Source organism: Ascaphus truei, chromosome 4, assembly GCF_040206685.1.
Source record: "Ascaphus truei isolate aAscTru1 chromosome 4, aAscTru1.hap1, whole genome shotgun sequence".
NCBI lineage: Eukaryota > Metazoa > Chordata > Amphibia > Anura > Ascaphidae > Ascaphus > Ascaphus truei.
In genome coordinates, this window is record NC_134486.1 from 286109685 (window position 1) to 286136962 (window position 27278).

Genomic DNA, 27278 nt, shown 5'->3' on the forward strand with positions numbered 1-27278 from the left:
CCAACCTACTTCGAGATATTTGTCTGGTGGACACAGAATTGGTGCCATAATCAACCTCTCACCAGCAATCTATTGGCGACTCCAAAAGCTGTATTGTTTTTTGTTTTCACCTGGCAAATAAGACAGCCAATAATGCGGGAAGCAGGGGATAAGTATATTGCACTCACCGATGCTCCCCTTTCCCCTCTTAGTTTGAAGAGTGTAATAACAGAAATAAAGTGAGGGTCATTTTTGTGTTGAAGTACAAAGTAAACCTTTCTTTAGCTCAATGCAAACCAATTAGAAACACATACTGTACATTGCAAGTGACAGTGCTTCTCACGAGCACATCCCAATAACTCCAATAAACAATCAGATGGACTGACCAATAAATTAAAGGAGAATAGCCTCCAACTGCTTAAAGCTGACAAATGGGAGGCATATTTGAAAGTGCGTGCAGTTAAAAGTATATAACCAACTGCTGTTGCGAATTTCTTCATAACTAAACTTGTACTTTGACTAAAAAGAATATATTATTGTAGCGCTCTGCAAATCAGGCCTGCATGCTGTCGGCTCCTGCAAATGTCATTACAGTTAAGTGCAATAATTGACACAAACTCGCTTATAGGCCAAGGCAATGAATATATATGGTACAGATGTTACAAATACTGGTAAAATGTTCTTTATTCTTTTATTAAGTTATATATTTTCTTTTATATATATATATATATCTAAAATGACATTACAATATTCTGGTGGCTCTTCTACTCATTTACTGATTCAGTCCACTTTGGAAGACGTTGAAAAGTGACATTAGGTTGTTATACCCATTATTTTCTTTCAAAAATAAATAAAATAAAACAAACATTTACAGATATCACATACCATTTTTTTTTAAATTTTATTTGCAACTATTGCATTACAAAGAATATATCAATGTAATCTTGCATTTAAAGTGACAACCCGTTTTTATAAACATGGTAACATTGTTTTAATTGAGTGGCTTAAGTGACTTGAAGGGTAAAAGTGCAGAGGAAGTGATTTGCCACAATGTGCTTCCTACCTCTGCATTACACAGTAACAGTATATTTCCTCATACACGATAACCTTGTTTTGTCATTGCTACATTCAGTGAGCACGATGACAGAATTGTTTCTGTATTATGAAAGATCTACCCTAGAAGTTATAACTATGTTGTACTGGAACACAGACTACCTCAAATGCTAGGTATGTACAATTGTTCAATAGCAAATAGTGTTAGAAAATTAGGATTTCCCCGATAGTACTGATCGTTGGGAGGTTAAAAAGAGGTACGCACTATTACAAATGTAGTCAATGGTATACTAGTTAGAGATCCACAAGTATATCATATCTGTGTTGTCTTATGTTTCACTTTTACGTATTCTGCAGAAATCCAAATGAGCCTACAAAGAATCATGAGGAACAACTACTGACTGTTCCAGTTGTAGCGGTCTTAATATCAGCAAAGCATTGAAACCATCAAGACAGACAGAGAGGAGCTTGGCACAATTCTGGAGACTAAGATTAAAAAGTTGTAGTGTAACTACTTGAAACTAAAAATCCATCATGATGGCTGGTGCGTAACATCTTTCCCCCGGCTCCGGCCATATAGAAGAAATCTCTTCACGTGTACCTTTTACAGAAGGTAGCATTGCATAAAAACCACACATACTACCACTTGTGGTCCCACAATTTCTAAAGCCATTGCTTTATAAAACAACTATCTTTTGCATTTATTTGCATGTGGTAATGGCAGATACATTAACTGCTAAATATTTCGAAGAGAAAATAGGATATTTATGCTTTGTTAATTGGAGTCACAAGATATCTTCCCACCCTCATAAAAATAGGTTTTGTGAACCACGTGGAATGTCTCTTTACAAAATGTCGAAAAAACAGGTGCTTAGTGCTACCATGTGATGAAAGTATATCATCAGTAATAGAGAATGGCAAAAATGTAAGATGATATGGAAATAAAAGGATTAATGAAGATGAAAGCTGTAAAAAAAACTAAAATAAAATGTTATTTACTTCTAATCGATCTCTAAATGAAAACCGAGGACTTGACAATCACTCTTATATTACCGAAGGCTTTTCTTTTGCACAAAGATGAACAGTCTCTGAAAATAGACATGCTAATTTAATAAAAAGCTTTATTTTGTTTTCAGATGGAATAAATGCAGCACTCTGCACTTGACGGCTTCAATAGGCCACTAAACATTTTAAAGGTAGTACCAATGGTAAGGGATTGTTTGACCTCCAATAGCAAATTACACAAAGCACTCATAACTGGTAAAGAGTAACTAAAAATCAACTTCCTCACAAACTTCTACATTGTAGCTCTGGCGAATGGAATAGCTCCAATATCAGGACGACCATGTGCAACTCTTGTAATTTTTCCTTGTATTTCCATTTAATCGTCTTCCTCGTCTTCCTCCTCCTCTTCATAACTTTCTTCAAAGCCCTCGCTGTCTCCTTGGTCATCATCACCTTCTATGGTGGTATCCCATTGTGGATGATTTTCTGGTATTGGTTTAGCTTCATGAACCTCCAGCTTCAAAAGAGCAAACATGATATAAAATCTTGCACAAAACGCAAACATTGCAAATTACATTTTCTGAAAGACAGGCCATTATCTGGAAGTTAATGCCAAACTACAGGATTAAATATCCGTTTGGGTGTTAAATGCTGGATCGTGTGTGCGTGTGCATATAAAAATTGCTCACGGGAGGGAAAAATACTAAATAGTACGATCAAAATAAATCGAATTTCCACCATGAATGTAACTTTTAACATCCTTCTATTTCATTATTGGATAAGGTTGCAAGACAGTAATTTTACTGGCCTGGCTATTTCAGCGCTGAATTGGTACAGGAAAACTGCGCAGTGTATTACAATCCCATATGGAACTGAAAGGAACAATTTGACAGTTTCGTGTGTGTGTGTGTGTGTGTGTGTGTATATAAATATATCATTATTTACATAGAGCAACTATGTACACAGAGATATAATACAATAAGTGCAACAAACAAAATCAGACAATAAGAAAGGAAATGTGCGTTTTTAGGTTTAATATAAAAAGGTGGGGAGAGAAGATGGCGTTTAATGTGTAAGGGAGGGCCACAGGTAATGTGGAGAGTTATGTGAAGAGCGCAGGAGACTAACTGGCGTGGAGAGAAATTAAAGCAGATGTATAGGGAGGAGCAGATGACTGGAGAGCATTGAAGTTAAGGAGGAGAACGTTGCACATCCAGAACTTGATGGGAAGCAAGAAGATGGATTTAAGGAGATGAGCAGACACTTCTTGGAAAAAGTTAAATGATTCTAGCTGCAGAATTTTGAATACATTGCAAAGGAGAAAGTTGCAAGGTAGGGAGGCTTGTTAGTAGTAGGTTACAATAATTCAGATGGGAGAGGATAAACAGTAGAGTTTTAACAGTAGAGAGAGTAATGGGTGAATCTTAGCAATGCTTTATGGAGAAAGAGGAGACGTTTTATCCAGAACATTAATGTGAAAGGAAGGGGGAGTCAAATATCACACCTAGACAATGTGCTTTTGTGACAGGAGAGATAGTGGTTCTGTTTAATGTGATGGAATAGGTGGGATATTGGGCTAGGTTTAGGTGACAAAATACAAAGAGCCCGGTTTTAGACATTAAGTTTGAGGTGGCAAAGCATCACCTACAAAGATATAGCCAAGAGGCAATCAGACGTCAGACTGGATTGTAGGTGCGAGGAAAGGGGTGAATAGATGCAACCGAGTGGAATTTATTTCAATGTTAAAATAGAACCCAGAACTAATTGAAATGTATATAGTACAATGTTCTATTAATCACATTGGCCCTAGAAAATGATACAATTGTCCTAACTCGTGGCCCCTTTTTACACGTTGGGTGGTGGAGGGGCCAGCAACTAATTCCTGTTGCATTCAATTGGTCAATTGATCAATAAAAGTTACTCAGAAGTATTCGTGTGTACTGAGCGTTTGAAATATCACAGGTCACTTCTCCATGTACACTGTATTCATGTCTCTTGCTGATGTGTACTTCACAGAACACAAGAAGAAACCGGAGAGGTTCTGAAAGCTACGTATGGAAATGTTCGGGGATGACAACAATAGTCAGAGATTCTCCCCTGCTACATAGCATTATTTCAGGAAACTTTAAATGAAACACTCTAACTGATGAAACAGAGAAAACATGAAAATGCGAGTTAGCACAGAATTAACCTGTCCCTTTTCAGTGCTTTTCGATAAAATTGTGCCGCATAAAACAAAATATTCTAGTATGTGTAGTACGGTGGAGGGGGTTTCCCCCATCTTTTCGATGCATTCTCTTGCTTGCTTTTGGTGTTTATATGCCATTCTAATACGTTGCAGACTTCCATTCAGTGGAAAAGTAATATGTCATGGCTTCTTTTTTATTTCAGAAAAATAAATATTTATACTGCCTTTCCTTCGTTCACTTTCCAATGAAAACATGTGAACACCTTCATAATCCTTCAAGGGTAGATATTGAGCCACTTATGGCATGGCTTGGTCCTTCCCATAAAGCATGCTTCGCATTATAAGGAAGTAACAGGAGAGCAGTTTAAGTGACACCTTTTGTGCCGGAGAAACTTTTTTTTGGTCTTCACATTTGTAAATTCAGATGTGTGGGCCTAGCCTAGGACATAAAAGGCTACCATTTTGGGGTGCAAATCTAGCAATATTTCTGATTCATAGGTTTAAAATGAATGAACGTTCAAATACTATCTGTTAGGAAATTGCAGAAGAAGGTTGTAATACGGATTTGTGATTAATTGATCTGGGGCAGGTTTTTAAACCTCATTATTGAAGGAAAACATTAATATACAAGTGTTGTAAAATGTCTATTCATATATATATTACACCTACATTTTACATATAATGCACATTGAAATGCTTCTAAATGTGGACGTTTGGGTTATTAGATAGATTTGCTTTTAAGAGTTTCAAATTCTACATTGAGTTTATAGAATTTAAAGGACTGGTAAAATAAAACAAAAAAGCCAAGGCACTCGTCTGAATAAGTAACAAGAAAAATGATTACCTTCAGTGGTTTGATCTGATCCAAACCCATATAAGAATCTGATCTTAAAAACACTGTATACTGATAATTTCCTGGTTTATTGGGTGCCGGAAACTTAAGCTCCACCTAGAAAAGAATCAATGATTTAAAAATATAGAACAGGAAATGTATACAATGAAAATGTATTAAAAACAAATGGTCATTCACTTAAAGTTGCTGCACCTAAATTATCAAAGGCAGCGGCCCAATTCGAGAGATACCTTGCTTCTCAGCGCAACTTCTTAACCCCAACTTTTTATGCCAACGGGCATCAACATTTTACTCTGTTATTGGCAGTGAAGAGGTTAAGATACACCTGACATGCTCATTAAATTACTGGAAACATGTCTTAATCTGAGCTTGGCACTCAAGGTTAATTATATCAATATAATTCTAGTACTATTGCCCAAAACCTGCAGTTGAAACCATCTATATAATAATAAGAAAAAAAATAGGCATCTATACATATAGATATGGAGAACAAATACTGTATACACTTCCAGCGTTACTACAAATTGGCCTGCAATTAGTGGCATTTCTACATTTTGAACCCAAGCTGAATAACAAACAAGCCGCTTAGTGGCATCTTTCGATCAAGAAACTATTCAAGTCTGCTAACCCAGTCAAGAGATGGCGTGCGAGTAAAAGAAATGCACAATACCTATGCTCCCTCCTTTATGACGTATGCAGCTGGAAAAATATTGGCCTTGCATTTATGGAAAACAAAAATACAATTCCAGCGCTCATCTCAAATTGGTTTGTTATTACTGAGAGTTCTACACTTTGATCCTAACTCTAATAACAAAGGAGTTTAGTTGCATTTAGTTGCATCTTTTGATCAAAACATGAGTGAAACCTGCTAACTAGGTCACGGTAAAGTCCAAATATAGCACGTACCTACACTGAGTTAATACAGTATAATGGAATCGAGAGCAGTGTGCACATGGGGCAGGAGGGAGTGCGCAGGAGGGAGTGCACGGGGAGGAGAGAAAGCAAGGTGAGTAGGAGGTGGAAATAGTGAGACAGCAAGGAGAGGAGACAAGATGAAAATGGAGAGGAGGGAGTGTAGTGTGCAGAGAGAGGAGGGAGTGTAGTGTGCACAGAGAGGAGGGAGTGTAGTGTGCACAGAGAGGAGGGAGTGTAGTGTGCACAGAGAGGAGGGAGTGCAGTGTGCACAGAGAGGAGGGAGTGCAGTGTGCATAAGAGAGAAGACAGAGTAAGGCAGGGAGTGCAAAGAGGGGAGGAGCAGGGCATGATGGAGGAGAGTGTAAGGTGGGGGAAGAGTGGACAAGAGACAGCAAGGCATTACAGGGAATAAGGTTTAATTAATAACCTTTAAGATCTGCTAATATTACGCTGGGTACAGCGTGTGTGTGTGTGTGTATGTGTGTGTGTGTATGTGTGTGTATGTGTCTCTCAAGAGAGCATAGCTGCAAATCAGTATTTATTCCTCTATGTTTTAGTCCCCAACTGAGCTTTTTTCAAGAGCAAATATATAGATATACACATATACAATGTAAATATTAGATGAAATTCAGTGTGTTAAACAGACTTAATTTATTTTTTATACCAACTTTGCAACAGGCAAAAAAACAACAACAAATAAAAACCACTGCTATAAGGAATGTCAGATCCCCCGGTTAAAAACAAACACAAAAACCAGCAGCAATGCACACTTCTCTTTTTCAGGATGGGAATGTGGAGGTCCTCCGGAGCCAATCCGCCTTTTCATCTCCTGGGACCGCACCTTTTCAACAGATGCTCACTGGTGTTGTTGCCGCTGGTTTAAATAATAGATGTGGCAGATTCCCATTTGCCCATGGGACACAAAAAGATTTCGCAGCCATTTTGATTTCCATCCAGGGAAGAAGAACATCGGCAACTTCACGGCGAGTACTGTATATTAGGCGGTGCCACGGAGCAGAAAATAATGCGGTTCAGCTGTGGCGGACCAGCTGTTTTAAATGCCTGATTCAATCTAAACGCAAAACCCCCCCAAAAAACATCCAGATAAAGAAAGGACGACATAAGCTCCAAATCTCATCTCACCTCTTCTCGATCCTTTAGTGTACACACGTGGTAGGGCATAGATACTAACATTTGATCCTTTCTATCTGCAATGTAAATCCACCACCATTCCTGCTTTTCCTGTAAAAGAACATTCATTATATCAGTACATATACAGTGTGCATAAAATGATTTTACTCCTTGATAAAGTACCTCATGGTATGAGAGTTTCTTGTACCTCCTTTTTAGTTATGTTGTACTAATTAAAAAATGTTTTTATCTTTGCTCCTTTTCATTTTTCTGTACACAAAATGAGCAAACTGATCATAGACAGCAAAAAATAAAAAAATATACAGTGCATATATATATATATATATATATATATATATATGTATATATATGTGTATATATATATATATATATATATTTATTTTACAATTGACATCCCTTATTTATTGTTTTATGGAAATACATGAAGCCGTTTTGTGCTACTTGGAACAAAAAAATGTGATGGCTAGTTTAAAATAAATAAATAAATCTTAATTATTATAGCCACACTGACATTTTTTCATGTATTTTTGTACATTTGGAGTCTACATTAGATCAACCAAAGAATCTCATACTCAAACTGATGTAGACAAACGTTAAACATCTGTTCTTTGAGACAGCAAAAAAAAAAAACGACCATTAATTTAGATGTTGGTGCAGTAATTTGATCTTTATAGGCAAGAAAATTAGTACTTCAAGCTTGCTTTCTCTGATTACTGTAGTAAATTCTTCATATCCAGTGGAGTATAATAATAAATAAATCTATCATTGAATTCTAATTTCTGCCTTAACACAGATACATTATTAATTAATGCCTCTCGTGCCAAGAGGCCTGTGATAAATTGTTTTGCAAAGTTGTCAACCGTGCTTAAAAACAAACCTTTTAATGGGAGTCAGGCAACATTGAGATAACGCTGATCCGCCTTACACAATTGATCCACAGGCTGGTGTTTCAATTGTACAACTAAATATTTTAGATTCACTTACATATTGCTTCAGGAAATTATAGTGCAGATGGCTGTAATACTTTACAGCAGGGGTGCGCAAAGTGGGGGGGCGCGGCAGTTACAGAGGCCCTGCGCTCTTCCCCAAGGCATTTAAATTAAATGCTGGGGGAGGCGTGAGGCCTCTGTAACATCCCTTACCTGATCTCTGCTGGCTCTTCAGCGACACGTCGCGATGGCAACGCCGTGGGGCGTCATGTGACGCGTCGCCATGGCAAACCGTGTCAAAAGGCGCGGCGGGGCCACGCGACGTGATGTCACATGACCCGCGGTGTCATTTGACGCCAGGTCCTTGGAGAGGGCGCGCAGGTCAGGAACTTTGCGCACCCCAGCTTTAGCGCATCCTTTCAAGGAAGTATATGAAAACACGTAATTGAAGTTATAGAAAATGTTCCTTCTATGTTTAAAACAAAATACACTATCCAAGTCTCCAAAGAACATACAACTGATTGAAAACATTTCATGTACACAATTCTACATAAATTACCCAAATGCCCACACTTTAAGCATTGTGACTCACTGAGGCCCAGTCATTAAGCAGCGTTAAGATCAGTGAACACTACATTACACAAAACTGGAATGGACGTTATTTTTCAAGTTACCTCAATAGTCATTAAGCTAATTGTATGCAGAAATAGTACACTTCAGTATATAGCATATCTAGCATGTGAACGTGCAAAACATAGTATGAAATGACATTATCAAAGTAACGGCAGAAAATCTTTAGGTAGAGAAAGTACATTTTTCCAACTTAGCAATTGTAGCAACCCGTCAATACAGTTAGACCAGTGAAATCCAATTCACACTTCAGGGAGATGTCTAACCCATGGAAATTGAGTTTTTTTTGAGTGATTGTTAGATTTCTCTCTCATATACGTGAGAATAGTCAATAATTACATAGCACATCAATTTGCACTCTGCACATGTTTTCCTGAAAGAGATCATTTAGTTAAACTTCAAGGTATTTCTAATCTGCGACACAAAAATTACCTCTGGAAAATATAGGCTGTAAACAGGATGCGTTATCTTTGATTTGGTTTCCAGAAGTGCGCGCTCTTTACGCTGTATGCTTTGTTGCAACTCTTGCCACTCCTGTTGAAAAGTCAAATGAGGTGTACTTACAAACTGCAATCACCAACAAGTGCAAGTTTAAATAAAAATAAAATAAAAAATACTATGCAGTAACTGGGAAATACAAATTATGTATATTACTGTAGTAATATGTCCTGTTGTCCACCCACCAATGTATTCTGAAAGTATTCTACAGAACTAAACTACTGTCTGCTTCTGGTCCAGATAAGTAGGCTGGGAAACGTATCGGCTAATTCCAATGAAGTCACCCAGGGAATAGTTTGAGCATGTTTGCAAACCAGGTCAAATCTCACAGGTTCTAAAATACAAAATTGAATGCACTGTTTTCCTCAGCAGTGCTTACTACAAATATTAGCTTAAGCACACTTTTGTATTATTTGACCTTGAAGTGTTGAGGTCAGAACTTGATTAGCAGCGTTGTATTTCATAACATGGCTCTATGACTTATCCACAGAACAATTTGGCTTCCCCAGTAATCAGGGGTATATCTGTAATAAGTGAATGCAGCAAATGATTAGAGAAATCACAGGGTTCTTGGAAGCATAAGCTCTCAGCTCCAATGTCCTCTACTGCAATCACATGCAGCAAGGAACACCCTCGTCCTGTAAGTGGTACTGTGTATGTATGTGTGGTTCACAGAGCAAATCCTAATTAACAACATTTCAGAAATACCTAGTGTCCTTTGTGTCAGTAAAATAGAGCCCTTTAATGCGTTAAGCAAAAAAGAAATAGTACTGTAATGATATAAAAATAAATACATCGAACCTGCGCTCCTCCCTTTATGGAGTATGCAGCTGGTAAACTGGTCCTACATTTATGGAAAACAAATATACAATTCCAGCGCACCTCCCAATTTGGCTTGTAATGTATTAGTGACATTACTACATTCTGATCCCAAGTCTAGTAACAAAAGGAGACATTTAGTTGCATCTTTTGTGCAATAAAATGATCCAAGCCTGCACGCCCCGTGTTTATATGGATTAATGTAGTCCATTGGTTTAAACCCATGACACAAAAGAATGGCTCACAGCTTCATCATCTTTACGGTGCTTGTCATCCTGCTCTCTGTCCGATTCTTTGTCACTCCCGTCATCCTTATCGCTTTGGGAGTCCTTGTTTGTATCTTCATCTTCAGAGTCACTGCCTTTGTCAGAAACCTCTTCCTCCTCTTCTTTCGATGTGATATCCTTAAAAAATGAAATACTTTGTGTTCAATCAACCCAAGGATTATGACATTTCCATCCCAATTTAGACACCAAAACTGCAACATGGTTGGGCTTGCACTCAACACCTTTATGCCTCAGACATCATGGGATCAAGTACATATTTCCTATAAACTGCTTGGTTCCATCATCGATTGCACAGAAACAAGCTTCTTTGCAGAGGAACCATGGAACCAGTTGCCTTATCTCATTTCTCCCAGGGATTGGTAAACCAATTAGAAGAGGCAACTCCCAGCAGATGAAGCGGTTACATAAATCTGACCTTTGCAAGCAATGTCTTATCAGAAATTGTAGCCTTATACCAACTACGTGAAGTAAAACCGCACTCCATATCAACACCAGGTACCCTGTTCACACAAATGTACTACTCAACACTGTCACAGTTGTCAGAAAAAAGCGCAAGGTGCCTTTCCACCTAGATGAAAAGCAGGGGTCTCCGGTGCTCACGGGCGTGAATTTCAGCCTGAGATACGTACCTCTGTAGGTGATGTCGGGGACAGCTCCGCAGGTTTAAATCTCCAGCTCATGCAGACCAATAGGATAAGGGATAATGTCACGACTTCCTATTGTCCCGTGTGATGCTGGAGCTTTAAATCCGCCATTTCGATAGCCACACATAGCCCGGGTGGAACTGCTACCAGTACCCACTTCTATCCCAGGAAGTAGGGGGTCCCCCGAAGCAGAAATTAACACAGCTCCAGAGACTCCCTGCTTCAAAACTATAACTAAAATAAGGGAACCAGGATTGCTACTTTAAAGAAAAGAGGGAAACAAAATAAAACGAATTGATACTTTAAAGTAATGATAACCCAAATGTAGAGCAAGGTCTATATCAACCGCCAACTTTCAGAAAGAATGAACTAATTAAGTTAATGCAAAGTAACAATCTTTCTACGATGGGCTCATTTGATCCATCATGGTATAAACCTGCGTGATTATTTGAAACAAATATACAGATGCAACTGCCGATTGTCGACCACATCACGTGACAAAACTCCGGCCAATTTGCCAAAAACTCAGCGAGATGATCCACAGCAGGCTGTAATGGACGATCGGATTAACACAGCAGGGGTGCCTACGTTTGAATGGGACTCGCGCTGTGTGAATCCTCCCGGGTTTCACATGTCTGTAAGGCGTGCAATAAAGTACGCATGCATGCGCTACCGTGTCAATTACAATTGGCTGTGTTAGCCAGACGTTTCTACACTAGGGACGCGTGCACGGCCGTGAGCAGTGGCGCGGTAGACCAGGGTAATTACAATAAAAATTCATTTTCGCGCTGCTGCCGTGAACAATCCCAGCGCGGCCTAAAGTTGTGACGTCAGTCACGCCCCCAACCGCACGCGTCACGGCTTGCACCCTAACTAAACGCGCACGCCACGTGCATGTGCAACGCCGGGCGCGCCCACCTACTTTATAACAAGCCTAAGAGACGCGTAGTAAGAGATAGACTGAATCAGTCACTCTACCTGCGAGCCTCCAACAGGTGATTGCGGGGCTTTTATTTTATTAATACAGTATTGTACCAGGGGGTCTCTGGAGCTGAACTGCACTGATTTTAGGTCTGGAGACCCTGCTTCCAGAGTTACCGGCCCCGTTATGGGGTGCCGGTATCCTGACGGCCATATTTAAATTCCCCCGCGTCACGGCCCACGTGATCGGGGTATTTAAACAAACCAGAGGGATCCCGGCAGCCCATAAGAGGGCCTGTAACTTGGGAAGCAGGGGGTCCCCAGATCTGAACAATACTTTATTATTAAAATAAAATGAAACCCCTGCGATCGCCTGTTACAGGCGCGCAGTTAGAGTGACTGATTCAGTCTCTCTCTTACTGCGCGTCTCTTACAGACAGGGGAAGTCAGGTAGGATTCACACTACAGGGACCCTTGCTGTGTTAATCAGACGGGGCATTAGTCTGGCCGCTGGAACCTCGCGACATGCTAAAGGTTGCCGTACAAATCACACACGGCAAGCAGCTGACAACCGGAAGTTGCACCTGCAGGAGCATCTATGTGATGTTCCTGGTTACAACACCAACAACCCCATATATATTTTTTCAAATGTTAATAGAATTTGGCCACGTAGTGGGAATACTTTGACTAAAAACAACACACACACAACCGCTATCACTCTGGGTATTGTGACTTTAACCCACATTCTAAATATCTACATTATTAAAAAAAATTATAATAAATAGAAGCAATAAAAAAAAAAAAAAAAAGCTTGGGATTTTGAAAATGGAATCCGTACATTTCCAACCACACCATTTGCTTGCTTCTGCTTGACTTGCTTCTGCGGTGGTAAAGGTGGAGGAGCCGGTTTCTTTTTCACTGGCTTCTTTTTCTTTGATTTGGAAGACTTTTTGGCAGTTTTATTTTTTTGCTGCCAGCCTTTGCTTTTCGTTTTGCTGACATCTCCCTGCTGGGAAAGATTATGAAACAAACCAAGGTAAGGTGCTACGCTAAAGATCTGCCATTACTGTTGCAGATTAACACATCACTAGAAACACACTTCTCTTACCGTGCCCCCAACAACTGGAACAAGCTACCAGAGACTCTCACAACCGCCACCCGTCTACGTTCTTACAAAACTAAAGCGGTCTCACATTTTAATCTGGTCTGTAACTGTTACAAACGCCTATAGCATATCTTTAACTATTCATGCAATGTCTTGTATACAACGTATAACCCTGTTCACTTAATGTAATTCTGTATTTGTAACCATGTATTGGTCATAACTCTGTGCCCAGGACATACTTGAAAACGAGAGGTAACGCTCAATGTATTACTTCCTGGTAAAACATTTGATAAATAAAAGTACAAATGCAAGTCGAAAAACTGACTGTAAAATTAAGTCACTAATGTACTTAGCATCACTTCTGTATAAACAGCACAGGTTGCACTTACTCCTTCTTCCATAGGCTGTTCTTCTGCAGAACAAGTCGACTGTTCCTTCTCAAAAACTTCCTGGTGGAGGGAGAAAATAAAAATGCATCCACTATGGTCATAAAATTAAACCTTGTTTCACAAGTGTTTTTAAACAGAATTGAAAATGCATACCGCGATCAAAATACATTTGATTAGCAGGTTTAATAATTCCTAGTTGACACGGTAAAAGGATCCGAAAAGGAGGGTGAGGTTGGGGGTTCTGCAATAGTTCAATTACCACAGTTGGAAAACGATTAAAAGTGGAACCCCATTTCATTTAAAGGATTAAGGCTCGTACTTACTAAGCAGTGCTACCCCAAAAGACACCTTCTGAACCATTTAATTATATAGGAAGTGGGCAAACCTGGGTGTACCTTAAACGCCAAAATCCTTAAAAAAAATGAAAACTAAAACCCAAAACAGTATTTAGAACAAAAAGCAGGACACCAGGCCAAATGCCCATCGCTAGGTGTTTCTAGATTGCCAAAAATATATTGGGTTTCAGTTTTATTATTTTAGTTTTCTAATATTTGTATGATGTGATACTTATTTTAAGCTTTTTAATTATGCTTTATTTGCAATTTGATCATTTTCCTGTTTTACCATTAGTCCCCCCCCCCCCCATAAACTGGTAAAAAGTCAAAACAGAAATAAAACGTTCAGAACCAAAACACAATTTTTTTTTATTTTAGACTACAAAGTAAAAATGTATATGTGTACTCTATGTGCATGTGTGCTTGCATGCGTATGGGCGCGCATCTGCATGTGCGCACACGCATGTGTGCGTGACACACTAAATTCTTACTCCTATATTTGGGATGGAGAACAGAATTGGTAGGCCGCACCCACTCAACATAGCACACAGGGACATGGGTTACTTTACAATATAATTCACAATGTTATACAGGCTACACAATGTTTATTTTTGTCAGCGTGTGTAAATATACCCGTTGGCTCCCACACCAAACATTAGATGTAGCTTTTAAAGGTTGCTACAGTATATCACATTTGACCATATGGCTAGGACACTGGTCTGTGAAGTGGGAGACTAGGTCGCAAGCAGCTCTCCTCCAATACAAAAACAAAAAGTGCAAGCTGTTTAGGGAACAGCTATGATATTCAGAGTGGAGCATACACTGCCTGCGTGGCCTGCACTAAAATGTTCATCCTGCAAAGTCTCACATAGTTTAAAGCAGCAGTTCAAGCAATATCCAACGTTTTTTTGTTGTTGTAATAAATCAGTTCTGTACTAAGAAAATACTTGAATTTAAAAAAAATGTTTTAAAGACATTTGTAATGTTTCTAATGTAGGACGCATCTCCAAAGTGACAGCCCCCTTCCCCTTCTGATAGGCTCTGGCTCTTGAGCCCCGCCCTCTCTCTAGCAGTGCACCAATTGTATCTAGTAACTGCCCAGTCAATCATATTGCAGGACTACGTTGCTCACAATGCTGTGCAAGAATTGCATTAAATAACCCGGAGCAAGCGATCGATTACCGGAGAACAGATTGATCTGCAGTTTAGCTAATCCCTTGCCAGTGTGCAGATTGTATTGATGCACATATTGAATGGGAATTTTTTTTTTTTTTTTTTAAACTGCAGCTTGAACTGCAGCTTTAACATGCCAAAGAACACTTAGGAGGGTTTTAATTAACCAGTCGTTTGAGTTTCCATGAAATAACTGAAGCTTTAGGGGAAGGGGTCGGAGAAATTTAAAGTGGTTGTGGTCACCAATTAAACCTTTGCATAGCTACAATTTAATATTCAATATTTCAAACCCAACTACGTGCTGGCAATATCCAATGACTGGAACGAAATACACATACATTTCTAAAAGCAAGGCGTTGTCTTGGACAAGAAAGGAGGCAATACAAAAAATAATTGGAATTCCACCTCAACTGACTATTTCAATGCTAGAGGGTATTAAAGATCTGTGTATGAGGTATGGTACGATCTACAGTTTAAGTAATGTAGGGACTGGATGATTGGTGATATTTGGTGACCATTGTGCAAACATTCACTCGCAAAACAGAAGCAGCAAAGACGTTAGATGCAATCACACGTGTAAACAACGCCAGCCAGGAGAACTATTTCACACAATGTGCATGCAGTTTGAGTGTTTTTACATTCGTTAGATTGCCTTACCTCCTTAATCCACTACCAGGGAGTTATTTGTAGACTTCACAAGTCTCATTCAGATGTGCGGAAGCATACTGCACATAATATAAGGAGCCTACACTCATCATTCTTCCTGGCAAGATCACATAATTACCTGGGGAAAAAGGTGCTAACCAAACAAACCATATTACCAAAGAAAATAGGCTTTGTAGACAAACCTTACCAACGTCGCTATTATTTTTGATATATAAAAGCTGAAAAGTTCTGTCATGCAACGGATTTACAATTAAATAGTGAGATTCTAGTTGTAGCTCCTGCTTATAGTATCACATCCAAGGAAAAATGAAAACCACGAGAGGTTCCCGACGTACTGGAAACACAAGTCATACTTACAGCCATTGTTTGCCTTTTTAGAGTAATCAAGACGGTGACCAGGGAACCCACTGTGATATTGTTACTATCTTCATCGTCTAGCACTGTAAAATATGTAAGGATATGAAGATAAATATTCAACTCTCACTTTCTATGTCATTATTATGTGAACCCTTTGGCACCTTTTAAAGTGTGAGGAGAGAAAATGAAATGTTAAACCATCTATGACAGAAGGTATTAGACTCCTGAGGCCATGTGCAGTCGATACAATTATTTCCCGTAAAAGAGGATGATCAATCATGTGTCACATAATGTTACTTCCGTTCAATGGAGGAGTACAAGTCTAGCAATGATTGCACTTGTATAAAACTTCAGGATTCTGTCAATTTATTTACCATAAAAACATTGGTCAACTAGTATATGCTGGAAAAGGCGTTCTGTAGAATTTTACGTTAAATAGTTAAAAGCACAGAGTAGAAGAAAAAAAAAATACTAGTCATTTGGCGATTGTGTTAAACAGTACAAGCCACCTAATATTTTCAATTAAGTTGTCTAATCGTATTTCACAGATTATGGTTTGACGACAAAAGACAAAATAATAAATGTAAAACATATTTATACTGTGTCTCATTCACATTATCAACAGAACTGGTAGTGAGGCAGAGAAGTACCAGAACCTTAAAATTATTATGCACTGCAGCCTGTGTGTTTAGTGACCCTTTGACAAGCAGTGTTCAGACATTTGTACAGTATCTTGGACTAACTAGGTTTTCTGTAGAAACACAAATCAGCATGCAAATTTATCAGCTGAAGCCACAGGCATCGGACACGCACAAAACAGAGTAAAACCGATAACTGAAATGCTGTAGAGAGGGAGTGATATAAAACAGCAAATGGCTTATATTTTAAGTTCCTCAAAGCTCTCTCTCTCTCTCTCTCTCTGTTCAGTCGAGTACAACTCCCGGCCAATCTATGGATCAGTGTGCTCCATGTCTTCCGATTTCTCACGGCTTCTTTCAATTCTGCTATGTTCAGTCCAGTATCTTTCTTGATGGTATCTAGCCAGCGAGTTCTTGGACGGCCTCTTAATCTTTTACCACCAGTCATTCCAAGCGTGACGTCCTTCTCAAGCAACTTGCTTCGCATGATGTGACCAAAGTAGGTGAGCTTATGCTTTGTTATTTTGGACTCCAATGATATTATCGGTTTGGTCCATTCCAGGACTGCTTGGTTTGTTATTCTGGCTGTCCACGGAATGCGTAGCAGACGACTCCAGCACCACAATTGAAATGCATCGATCTTTCGCCTATTTGCATTTCCCAGAGTCTAGGTTTCGCAGCCATACATTGCTATTGGGAAAACGATCGCACTGATCAATCTGCATTTAGTTGCCAAGCTGATGTCTTTACCCTTCCAGATGTTGTTCATACTGATCATCACATTTCTTCCAAGTGTCAAACGTCTCTTAATCTCAGGGGTACAGTCACTATTGCGATCAATTTTGAGCCAAGGAACATTAAATCTTTAACCACTTCAATTTCCTCATTATTGATCTTGATATTAACATTCACATTTTTTGCTGTTGTCATGATCTTTGTCTTCTTAATGTTCAGGCGCAGTCCAACCTTCTCACTTTCTTCTTTGACTTTCATGATCAGATGTTCGAGATCCTTCTTGTTTTCAGCCAGCAGGGTAGTATCGTCGGCGTATCGGAGATTGTTGATCTTTCTGCTGTCTATTTTCATGCCGATCTGGAACTCATCCAGACCGGCTCGCCGGATGACAGCTTTTGCGTACACGTTGAAAGCTGCTGGTGACCGGGTGCATCCTTGGCATGTGCCCTTTCCGATCTTGAGCCAATCCGTGTCTCCGTATGGCGTTCGGACTGTAGCTTCTTGATCTTGATAGAGTGATCTTATACATTCGGTCAAGTGTGGTGCTGTGCCAATTTCCTACAGGCAGGTCCAGCTCTTGTTGTGCTCAATTACATCAAATGCCTTTGAATAATCTATGAAACACATGTAGAGATCTTTCTGATACGCCGTTTTTTTCCCATAATCCATCGAAGGTTGGCAATGTGATCACGAGTGCCTCTGCCTTTCCTGAAGCCAGCTTGCACATCTGACATTTCCCTATAGACAGTTGTACTCACACGTTGCTTGATAATCTTCAGAAGGATTTTGCTTGCATGTGGTATCAAGGCTATTGTGCGGTAATTCGAGCAATCCATGTCACCCTTCTTCGGAATTGGGATGAATACTGCTCTATTCCATTATTTCGGACACTCACACGTGCTCCATATGCGCTTACATAATGCTGCCGCTGGTATGGGCTTGAACAATTCAGCTGGTATGCCGTCGATTCCTGGGGCTTTTCCGTTGGCTAATTGCTTCATTGCCCATATGACTTCTTCCACCATTATATCTGGCTCCAGTTCCAGTGTCTCATTTTCCTCTGTCGGATGGTTCTGATGTTCACTTTCATACAACTTCTCTGTGTATTCCTTCCACCTATCGTGTATTGCTTGCTGGTCATGCAATTCCTGGCCATCGCTCCCACAAACGATTGCCCTCCGAGCCTTGAATGTTGACTGTGCACTCTTCACGTGTGTGTAGAGTTCTCACGTATGACCTTTCCTGTTTGCTTTCTCCATCTTCTGGCACTGTTCATCCCAGTAGTTTTGTCCTTTCCAGCCTCTCTTTGGAATTCTGCATTCAGTCTTCTGAAATCTTCTCTGTTCCCAGTAGCTTTGGCCTCCCTTCTGCGATGCTGATGGTCGAATCAGAGATCCATTGGGCTGATTTCGATGTTTCTTCATGGAACATTAAGGCTGTGGCGATAACGCATGCTTTCACTTCTCCCCATAGCTCGCCTGGATGCCTCTCTTCTGTAGCGAGGAGGTCGATTCTGTTCTTTACTTAGACGGCGAAGCTGGGGATGATCTTATCTGCATTGAATTGTTGTTGCTGCCGTTTGTTTGGCGTTACAGAATCCGAGTTTGACTTTGGCTACCAGCAGTTGGTGATCTGATCCGCAATCAGCACCAGGGTATGTCTTCACAGCCAAGATCGAGCTTCTGACACAGAATGTAGTCGATTTGGTTTCTGTATTCTCCACCTGGTGATGTCCAGGTGTACAGCCACTGTTTGGATTGTTCGAACCAAGTGTTGGTAATCGTTAGCCGATGTTCTTGAAAGAATTGAACCAGTCGGTCTCCTGCCTCGTTTCTCACTCCTAAACCGAATCTTCCAGCAATTTCAGGTTCTGCCATAGTTCCTACTTTGGAGTTGAAATCGCCAGTAATGTAGATAATGTCCTTATTGGGTGTTTGGCTTAGTACATCCTGAAGTTTGCCATAGAACTCTTCCACTTCCTCTTCAGATGCATCTGTTGTTGGGGAGTATATTTGCAGAACCGTAACGTCACAAGGTTACCCTCTGATTCTGATGGCCATTATTCGGTCGCTGAGGGTCTGATAACTCTTGGTGGCTTTGGCAATTTTCTTGTTCACGATAAAGCCCACTAATCGCCGTCGTCTGGTGGTGTCATTGCCAGAATGATACACTGTGTGCTCGCCGGAATTGAAGAAACCATTGCCAGTCCAATGCATTTCACTGATGCCCAATATGTAGATGTTCAGTCGATTCATTTCCCTTTTCACAATGTCCAATGCATTTCACTGATGCCCAATATGTAGATGTTCAGTCGATTCATTTCCCTTTTCACAATGTCCAATTATCTGCATCATCACTGCCCCAGCTACTTCGACCTCCTCCTTGCTCTTCCCCAATCACATTTCGGGTACCTTCCAGCTTAGGGGTCCCACTTTCCAGTATGTTGGAATCAATGTTGAGTCGTTGATAGAATATTTTTTGGCAAAATACTGGGGCAGTTTGCCAGGTCTTTCCCCAGGCCATAGCCGTTTAGCCAGCATACTACAGTATACCGTTTCCACCACCAACACGACGATGAGGGAGAACGGTTGGACATTGGGAGGAAGCCATTGTATTAGTAGGTAGTTTATAATAAACATGTAATCTGCATGTCACTGCTTGTTATCTCCCATTGTGCACTGTGGCAAAACATTTGTTCCCTACAAATAGCCGATAGGACACACCACTGCTGTTGGAAGATTAGTAACCCACGTGTGCAGGCCGGAGTCACTGAATCAAGCAGTGCATCCAATAACTGACATTACATGGAGACTAAGAAACAGAAGCAAAGTAAGAGACACTAGTGGTACAATGTAGTGATGATAAAGACCCTCCACATACCCTGTGGCTTTATCTCGATGGTGATGTGTGGAAAGCTGCCAAGAACAGCAACAAGCTCTTCATAATTATTATCCTCCAGGAAGGTAAACAGGAGACGACGATCTGACTCCTTCAAACTGACCAGGTCCCGAATACTCTTAATTTTGAACTGTGTGTGTAAAAATAAGACATTTATTCCACAGAAGTAGGGCCCTCATTACATTTTGTATCTATTTGCACTGGTTTGTCCTTATTTGTATGCAACTCTGTTAATGTAATTTACACAACTCTAACCTCATTTTACCGCGCTGCGAAATATGTTGGCGCGTTACAAATAAACGATAAATAGAAACATGTCCATCTTAAACTGGAACAAATTACTGCAAGTAGTGCTCTCTGGGCGGGAAAAGCATATTATAGAGTGAGGGTTTCTCAGTATGAATATGGGAGCAATCATACACAATATAGATCACCAAGATAAGATATATAATGGCAAGGAGTGGAGAAGCAACTGCCTGAAATAAAATATATGTATTTATTTCAACTGAACAAGTGGACCACTGAACCGCAACAGTGCCGGTTAAATATTTTTTTAAATTTTTTATTGTGCTTCATCAAATACTAGATTTTTATTCTGAATTGACGCTACGAAACAATATGTACTCAATTCATATTTAACACAGATGGCAAAATATACATATATTTTATTTCAGGCAGTTGCTTCTCCACTCCTTGCCATTATATATCGTCTCTTGGTGATATATAAATAATCACAACAGATACATGGCTTATTTTCAAGTACATCCACAGAAAGCGCAGAGAGTCAGGGACTTGCCAAAACCAGTCAAAATGTAAGTGGTAGAGATATGCATTGAAACCACAAACTTGTGTATTCAAGATAAGGATCTTAACCGCTAAGCCAAAGAATTCTCCCCTTTACATTTGCCTTGTCCTGGCTGACTTATTTTCTAGTACTTGGTATAAAAAACAAAGTAACTAAACTCAATCCCTTTAGAGAGAGGGTGCAGTAAGCATGGAGTGGAAGTATCTGCCATGAATACCCAGAACACCAAATATATGAACTATTGAGATCATAATTATTATAAAGATAAACATTATTATCGTCACTAAACTACGTAAAAAGCTAAAAAAAAAAAAAATATATATATATATATATATATATATATATATATATATCCTGGTTGACTAGTGTTGCAACTTTACCAAGATGTTTAACATGTCGTTCTATACCTTCTTGTGGTTGAACACTCGTCTGAGGTGGTCATCTTCAATATATGGCAGCTGCAGAAGTGGAGATTTAAACTGCTGAAGACCTTGTACGGTCATCTGACAGAGCTTCATGCAGTTCTCCAGTGAGGACAGTGATGGGGGTCGGAGCTCCCTTTCTTGAGAAACAGATAGTGAATTCATTTCAGTTATTTGCTTTCCAACTTATGGGTGCATTCTCACTTAACACTAAAGTGCTCTAAATGGTAGGCCGCTTTATTATTTCAATATCTGCGATTGATGCAAGATCTTCCACATATATGATAATGTAACCAGATATACGCAAGAAGTGTGTTTAACATGCAGAAAGTCAAACCGAATACTGTAGTGGAACAACAAAAACTTTTAACTTTTAACTTTTAATTTACTCTTCAAAAATTTCCAATTAAAACACAACAAGAAAAATATAACCACTGCAGTGCCAGACTTCGGATCTGCAGCACTTCTCTGAGCCTTAATGCAGCTTGGAAAGGTGGGGTATCAATTAAAAGGAAGCAACTCTACAGGAACTATAACCCAAGCTGCAGTAATTCACATACAGCTACCATCTTGATTACATAGAAGCCGAGGTAGATGCTCATTTAAATCCCTGCATTGGGAGATAAGCAACTTCATGCACATCAGAGGAAACAATAAAAAGTTGTGTGTGCTGAGCATGTGCATTTTAAGTGAAACTTTTGTCAGTGTTTTGTCACAGATATTGTATTTGTGATGGAGATTGTGTTTTGAATTTTAATAAAAAATATCACCATGTCAGTGGCAAACTGCAAAGAAGTTGAACTTAGAACGCGCGTGCTTGGCACACACCTCTGCTTGAGCTATTTGCACTTAGTTATACGGTCACCGTGTGTGTGCCTGCCTGCGTGCCTACCTGCCTGCGTGCGTGCCTACCTGCCTGTGTGCGTGCGTGCCTGCCTGCCTCCGTCTACTTGCGTGCCTGCCTGTGTGCGCGTGCCTGCCTGTGTGCGCGTGTGCCTGCGTTTGTGCGTGTGTCTGCCTGCGCGTGCTTGCAGGCATCTCCCAAGCGCCAGGCCCGGCCGCCACTGCTCACATGCGCCAGCCTACGCTCGCCAGACTCCGGCCGCCACTGCGCATGTCCAGCGAGACCCGGCAGTGATTTTTTGCGAATGCGCGATGGGCGCCAATTAGTACCATGACGTCACTCATGTTACAGTTTTTCATTACAACGCAAGGATTTTCCCCCATGAAAACCCTGTAGGTGCCAGCAAAGAAGTTTCACTTCAATAAAACCGAAGAAAGCCTCTACAACTCCTCAAAGGCAATCTTAACATTATACATGTTCCCTGAATTCAAGTGCTAAACTTGCCTCATAAAATGAATTGGCTGATTGGCAGCGCTGAGGGATGGGTGAAAGCCGCCCCCCCCCCCACACTCCCCAACAGAGATCGTATGTAGCTCAGAAACGCTTTGAGCAGACATAAGGGAACTTTACAGGGCTAGGAAATAGGCATGTCTGTGAAAACCCAGAGCAAAATATGTTCTTACCTTCGCGACTCCGAGCCATGATTATCAGCTGACATATTACATTAACCATTTCCTGAAGCAATGCAGGGGATTTCTTCAGAATAAACTGCTGATCTGTAAGAACAGGGTTACCAAAAATAAAAAATGAAATATACAACCATCAAATGAAACCATTAGAAAACATGAAGCGTTGTAATTGGCACACGCAACCAAGCAACTAAAAAAAGATATATGTCTTTTAAAAGAAGCAGGTGAAGCACTGATTTTGGTCAATTGTATTACAACGGGAAAAATAGAGATTACCTTCTTTTAATGTGTCGGGAATTTGCATCCGTGAAAGGTGAGCAAGTAGCAGGACCCTAGACTTAAGGCTGTAGGGACAGGTGAGGGGAGGCTCGTTCTTCTTCAGATTGATGCTGCCAATCTCTCTTATTAGCTTAGGGGAGGAAAAAAAAAAAAGGTATAACAAACATTCAAATGTGTTACCGTATGCAAAGAAAATTAAGTTAACACAAAACAGATCGTTACCGACGTTACAAATGTTACCTGAGGTATCTGTATATTATCTGTGGGCTTGCTTGTAGCATCTTTATTGTACTGGGGATCAAACTCTGATGCCCCTGCCAACACCATGACAAGACCTGAAACAAAATACTGCATTATAGATGAACAAATACTTACATAGGTTTATTTATTTTAAACAAACACTAAACACTTGTATAGTAAGGAGTCGATTTCACAAAATGCTTAAAGCAAACAAAAGAAAACGGGCAGATGATTTTTCAGACATTGTCCCCATAAAGTAAGGTCTTGTGCATGGATACACGTTATGAGTGGGCCAAAATGGCCAGTGTGACATTGGACACAATGCAATGTTCTTAGACCAATTGTAGGACATTACAAGTTGTCAGGAGCAACATATGCTTTTGTAAGTGGCTCAGTAAGTAGCACTTTTCAAACTATGTGGACAGCATAGAGTAAGACAGAAAATAAGCACAATTTCAAGCAAAAAACTACCTCTACTTTGATCAGGGACAAGAGGTATCTAGTTTACATGGCCAGTCACCTTCCAGATGTCCAGTTTCCAACCACTTATATGTACCAGAGATTGCGCTCTCATAATTTACTGTCCTTTATAGGGTGTTGACATTGTAGACGTTACAGCAGAAAACTATAGATAGGCATTCCCCACTATTGTATTTTTAATGTGGTTTATTCTATATACTTATTTAAATGCTGTAATTATGTAATCTATTGCTTGAGGCAGAGAATGAACCAAACGCCTATACATTTATAATGACAAATCTGTCAAAAGTAATAGAAATATTTCATTACCTGAATGAGCGCCTTTGCTACACGTATTGATTTTAGTTCCAATCAATGTCAAGTCATGTACACTTGGTGTGCGCTGAAGCCCTTGAACAAGTATGTCCTTATGTAGACACTCGTAAATAATCAACGAAGGGTTGTTTGTGATTAATACCCTGAGGGAGGTCAACTTACTTAGAAATGTAAGAGCAATAAAACTTCTGCTCTTTCAGCAAGTAAGGAAACAGAAGATGTAAGCTTGAAAACGAACTGCTTAACAGTTTCTTACCAGTCTCATATGCTTTGTGCTCTCCCAACAAGAGAGACACTAGAGACCAAAAAGTGAGATGTATTGCAGCTGCTGGGCCTTCAAACATCTTCTCCAACACAAACACTTCTGCCCTCATCCACTATTTATGGTAACCATTAAGTTCCAGATGATAATATGAGCTTATTATACATAGTATTCCAATAGTTGCTTCAGTAACTGCTGTATGGAACTTGATTTCTGGAGGATGGTTCTCATACAAAGCCATATCCAGAGCAATATCCATAGATATATACAGGCATACCCCGCATTAACGTACGAAATGGGACCGGAGCATGTATGTAAAGCGAAAATGTACTTAACGTGAAGCACTACCTTTTCCCACTTATTGATGCATGTACTGTACTGCAATCGTCATATACGTGCATAACTGATGTAAATAACGCATTTGTAACAGGCTCTATAGTCTCCCCGCTTGCGCACAGCTTCGGTACAGGTAGGGAGCCGGTATTGCTGTTCAGGACGTGCTGACAGGCGCATGCGTGAGCTGCCGTTTTCCTATTGAGCGATATGTACTTACTCGCGAGTGTACTTAAAGTGAGTGTCCTTAAACTGGGGTATGCCTGTACATACAATTTTATCAATTGTACATAGACATCTAATTGTATATTTAAGTTCTCTTATTGCTTTTTATTTTAGTATATTCTAATACAAGTTACATTTTAATTTACCCATACCACACAAGTACAGTGTTTACAAACACCAGAATTATGGGGGACCGAGTGCTTAATAATGGGGACCTTTTTCTTCTGCTCTTGATTGTTATATTAATATTTATCCCAGATAGCACAACCCTGTGAAACAAATCAATAAGGCAGGGCGAGGGGACCCTGCTAGTTTTCTAGTACAATAATCACAAGGCCAAAAATATTATCCGTATGAGGCAATTTGTCAGGGAATCCATAAAAACGTACATTCAGACACAGACAGTCTGGCCAATGTTATATTGGATGTAGCTTTGTCTATTGTGGTCTTAAACCATCAAAACTACATACTAACAAGTGCAAGCAAAGTACTTTTTACCTGCACAAATATGAAAGTGAACAGCGCGAGTACGGCCGCCCCTATCAGAGAGTTTTGGTTGTGGTATTGTGAAGGAGGACCCGGGTGCTATGGCCTATAGCATTTAGTAAGGAATATGTTCATTTTAGTATAGAGCTTACTGTGTTTTAAGAAAATACATCTGCGTTCAAACCAACCTTTTGTCCATGCCTCCTGGACAAAATGTAAATATTTCTAGCAATACCACATACACACGTGTGGATGACTGACTTGTGATCGTTTTCATTTGCAATTACCCTAAGAAAAGCCTAAAATGCAAAAGGCACGAGCCACAATACCGATACCTCAAGTCGTTTATTAGGTCTAGATAAACAACGATCTGCTATTTTCAGAAAATAATCTTTACTTACGCTTCATATCCATGTTACGAGTTTTATACACAAAATAGGTGTAGATCTGTGTAGTACGAATGAGGATCTGGTCTCCACTGTAGCGGATTGATTTGTACCACCAAGAACCCTAAAACAGGTTAAAAAAAATAAATGTTTTGGAACCAATTTAAGGATTTGCCTCATTTGTAGAGTAATTCAGTGTCGTGGGTTGCCCATCATATTGAACAGCCCTTAATGATGACTTTTAGTCAAGTGCCAAGACACTGAAAGGAAACGTTTTACCACCTACGTATTTTTTAAAGCAATAATGACAAAAGTAATATTCAGAGTTAGGCTGCGCTTATAGTGCCGGCGACACGACATCGCTACAAAACAATTGTATTGATGCCATCCCGTGCGCTTATAGTGGACGCGACAAAGCTACCAAAATCCTTTTAGTCACTAGAATTTGATTTGCTGAGACGGTCTCCCCATGTGACTGCCTATCACATAGCCCCTGTGCCTTCCCCCTTGCTGACGTCACTCCCCTTGTAGCCAGCAAGGTCTCCAAACTCGATTACAACTTTCGCAATGACGATGGGTGACGTCATCGGTCGCGTCGCCATTGCTGGCACTATAAGCGTGACCTTATGCAATCATTAATAAAAAGTTTCTTAAAATTAGAAAATAAATAACTTGTTACAGTAATTATAAAGTGTGTGATCTAATATGTATCAACAAATATCATTCATATCCTAAATAGTTATACAAATGATAAACTCATTACTATCACACACCCTCGCCCAGAATGCTCTGTGCCATCCCCTCTACAGTATTAATACACATAGTGGAGAGCTTTGCAAGAGGTGTTTTGTTTCATCAGCTCCATCAAATCAAATAAGCTTCATTGGTATGACGAAAGAACATTTCAGTATTGTCAAAGCATGAATAACAGGGGGCAGGGTATAATGGTTACACTGTGCATGAATAACAGGGGGCAGGGTATAATGGTTACACTGTCTATGAATAACAGGGGGCAGGGTATAATGGTTACACTGTGCATGAATAATAGGGGGCAGGGTATAATGGTTACACAGTACATGAATAACAGGGGGTAGGATATAATGATTACACAGTATATGGGTGACATAGGGAAGTGTGTGGGTTAATGAGTGTGTCTCAGTATGTGACAGGTCCTGATATAGTGTGCAGCCAGTTCGGCTGTGGTTTCATCTTCTCCCAGGAGAATCGCTATTTTTTGGTTCTCTTCTATATTATTAAAGTTCTGGATAAGAGCTCTGGTGCTTATCAAAGCTATTGGTGCTGAAAATAGTTGAACCCCATTAAAGAGTTTATGAATCTAGCAT

The 27278-nt window shown here is 39.9% G+C and overlaps 1 protein-coding gene across 1 annotated transcript in view; it reads right to left on the reverse strand.

Moving 5' to 3' along the window:
* Positions 1 to 2136: 2136 nt before the first annotated feature.
* The window catches only part of SEC63 (SEC63 protein translocation regulator), a 50255-nt gene continuing 25113 nt past the window's right edge, over positions 2137 to 27278 (reverse strand). Inside the window, exons 8-21 of the mRNA XM_075597566.1 lie at positions 25951 to 26059; positions 23449 to 23543; positions 23206 to 23338; positions 22924 to 23016; positions 21382 to 21536; positions 20152 to 20299; positions 15899 to 15981; positions 13368 to 13427; positions 12712 to 12882; positions 10267 to 10425; positions 9137 to 9238; positions 7137 to 7235; positions 5070 to 5174; positions 2137 to 2554 (exon numbers count right to left, since the gene is read on the reverse strand). Coding sequence (XP_075453681.1) covers positions 2414 to 2554; positions 5070 to 5174; positions 7137 to 7235; positions 9137 to 9238; positions 10267 to 10425; positions 12712 to 12882; positions 13368 to 13427; positions 15899 to 15981; positions 20152 to 20299; positions 21382 to 21536; positions 22924 to 23016; positions 23206 to 23338; positions 23449 to 23543; positions 25951 to 26059 — 1653 coding nt within the window. The 3' untranslated portion in view covers positions 2137 to 2413. The remainder of the gene's footprint in view (positions 2555 to 5069; positions 5175 to 7136; positions 7236 to 9136; positions 9239 to 10266; positions 10426 to 12711; positions 12883 to 13367; positions 13428 to 15898; positions 15982 to 20151; positions 20300 to 21381; positions 21537 to 22923; positions 23017 to 23205; positions 23339 to 23448; positions 23544 to 25950; positions 26060 to 27278) is intronic.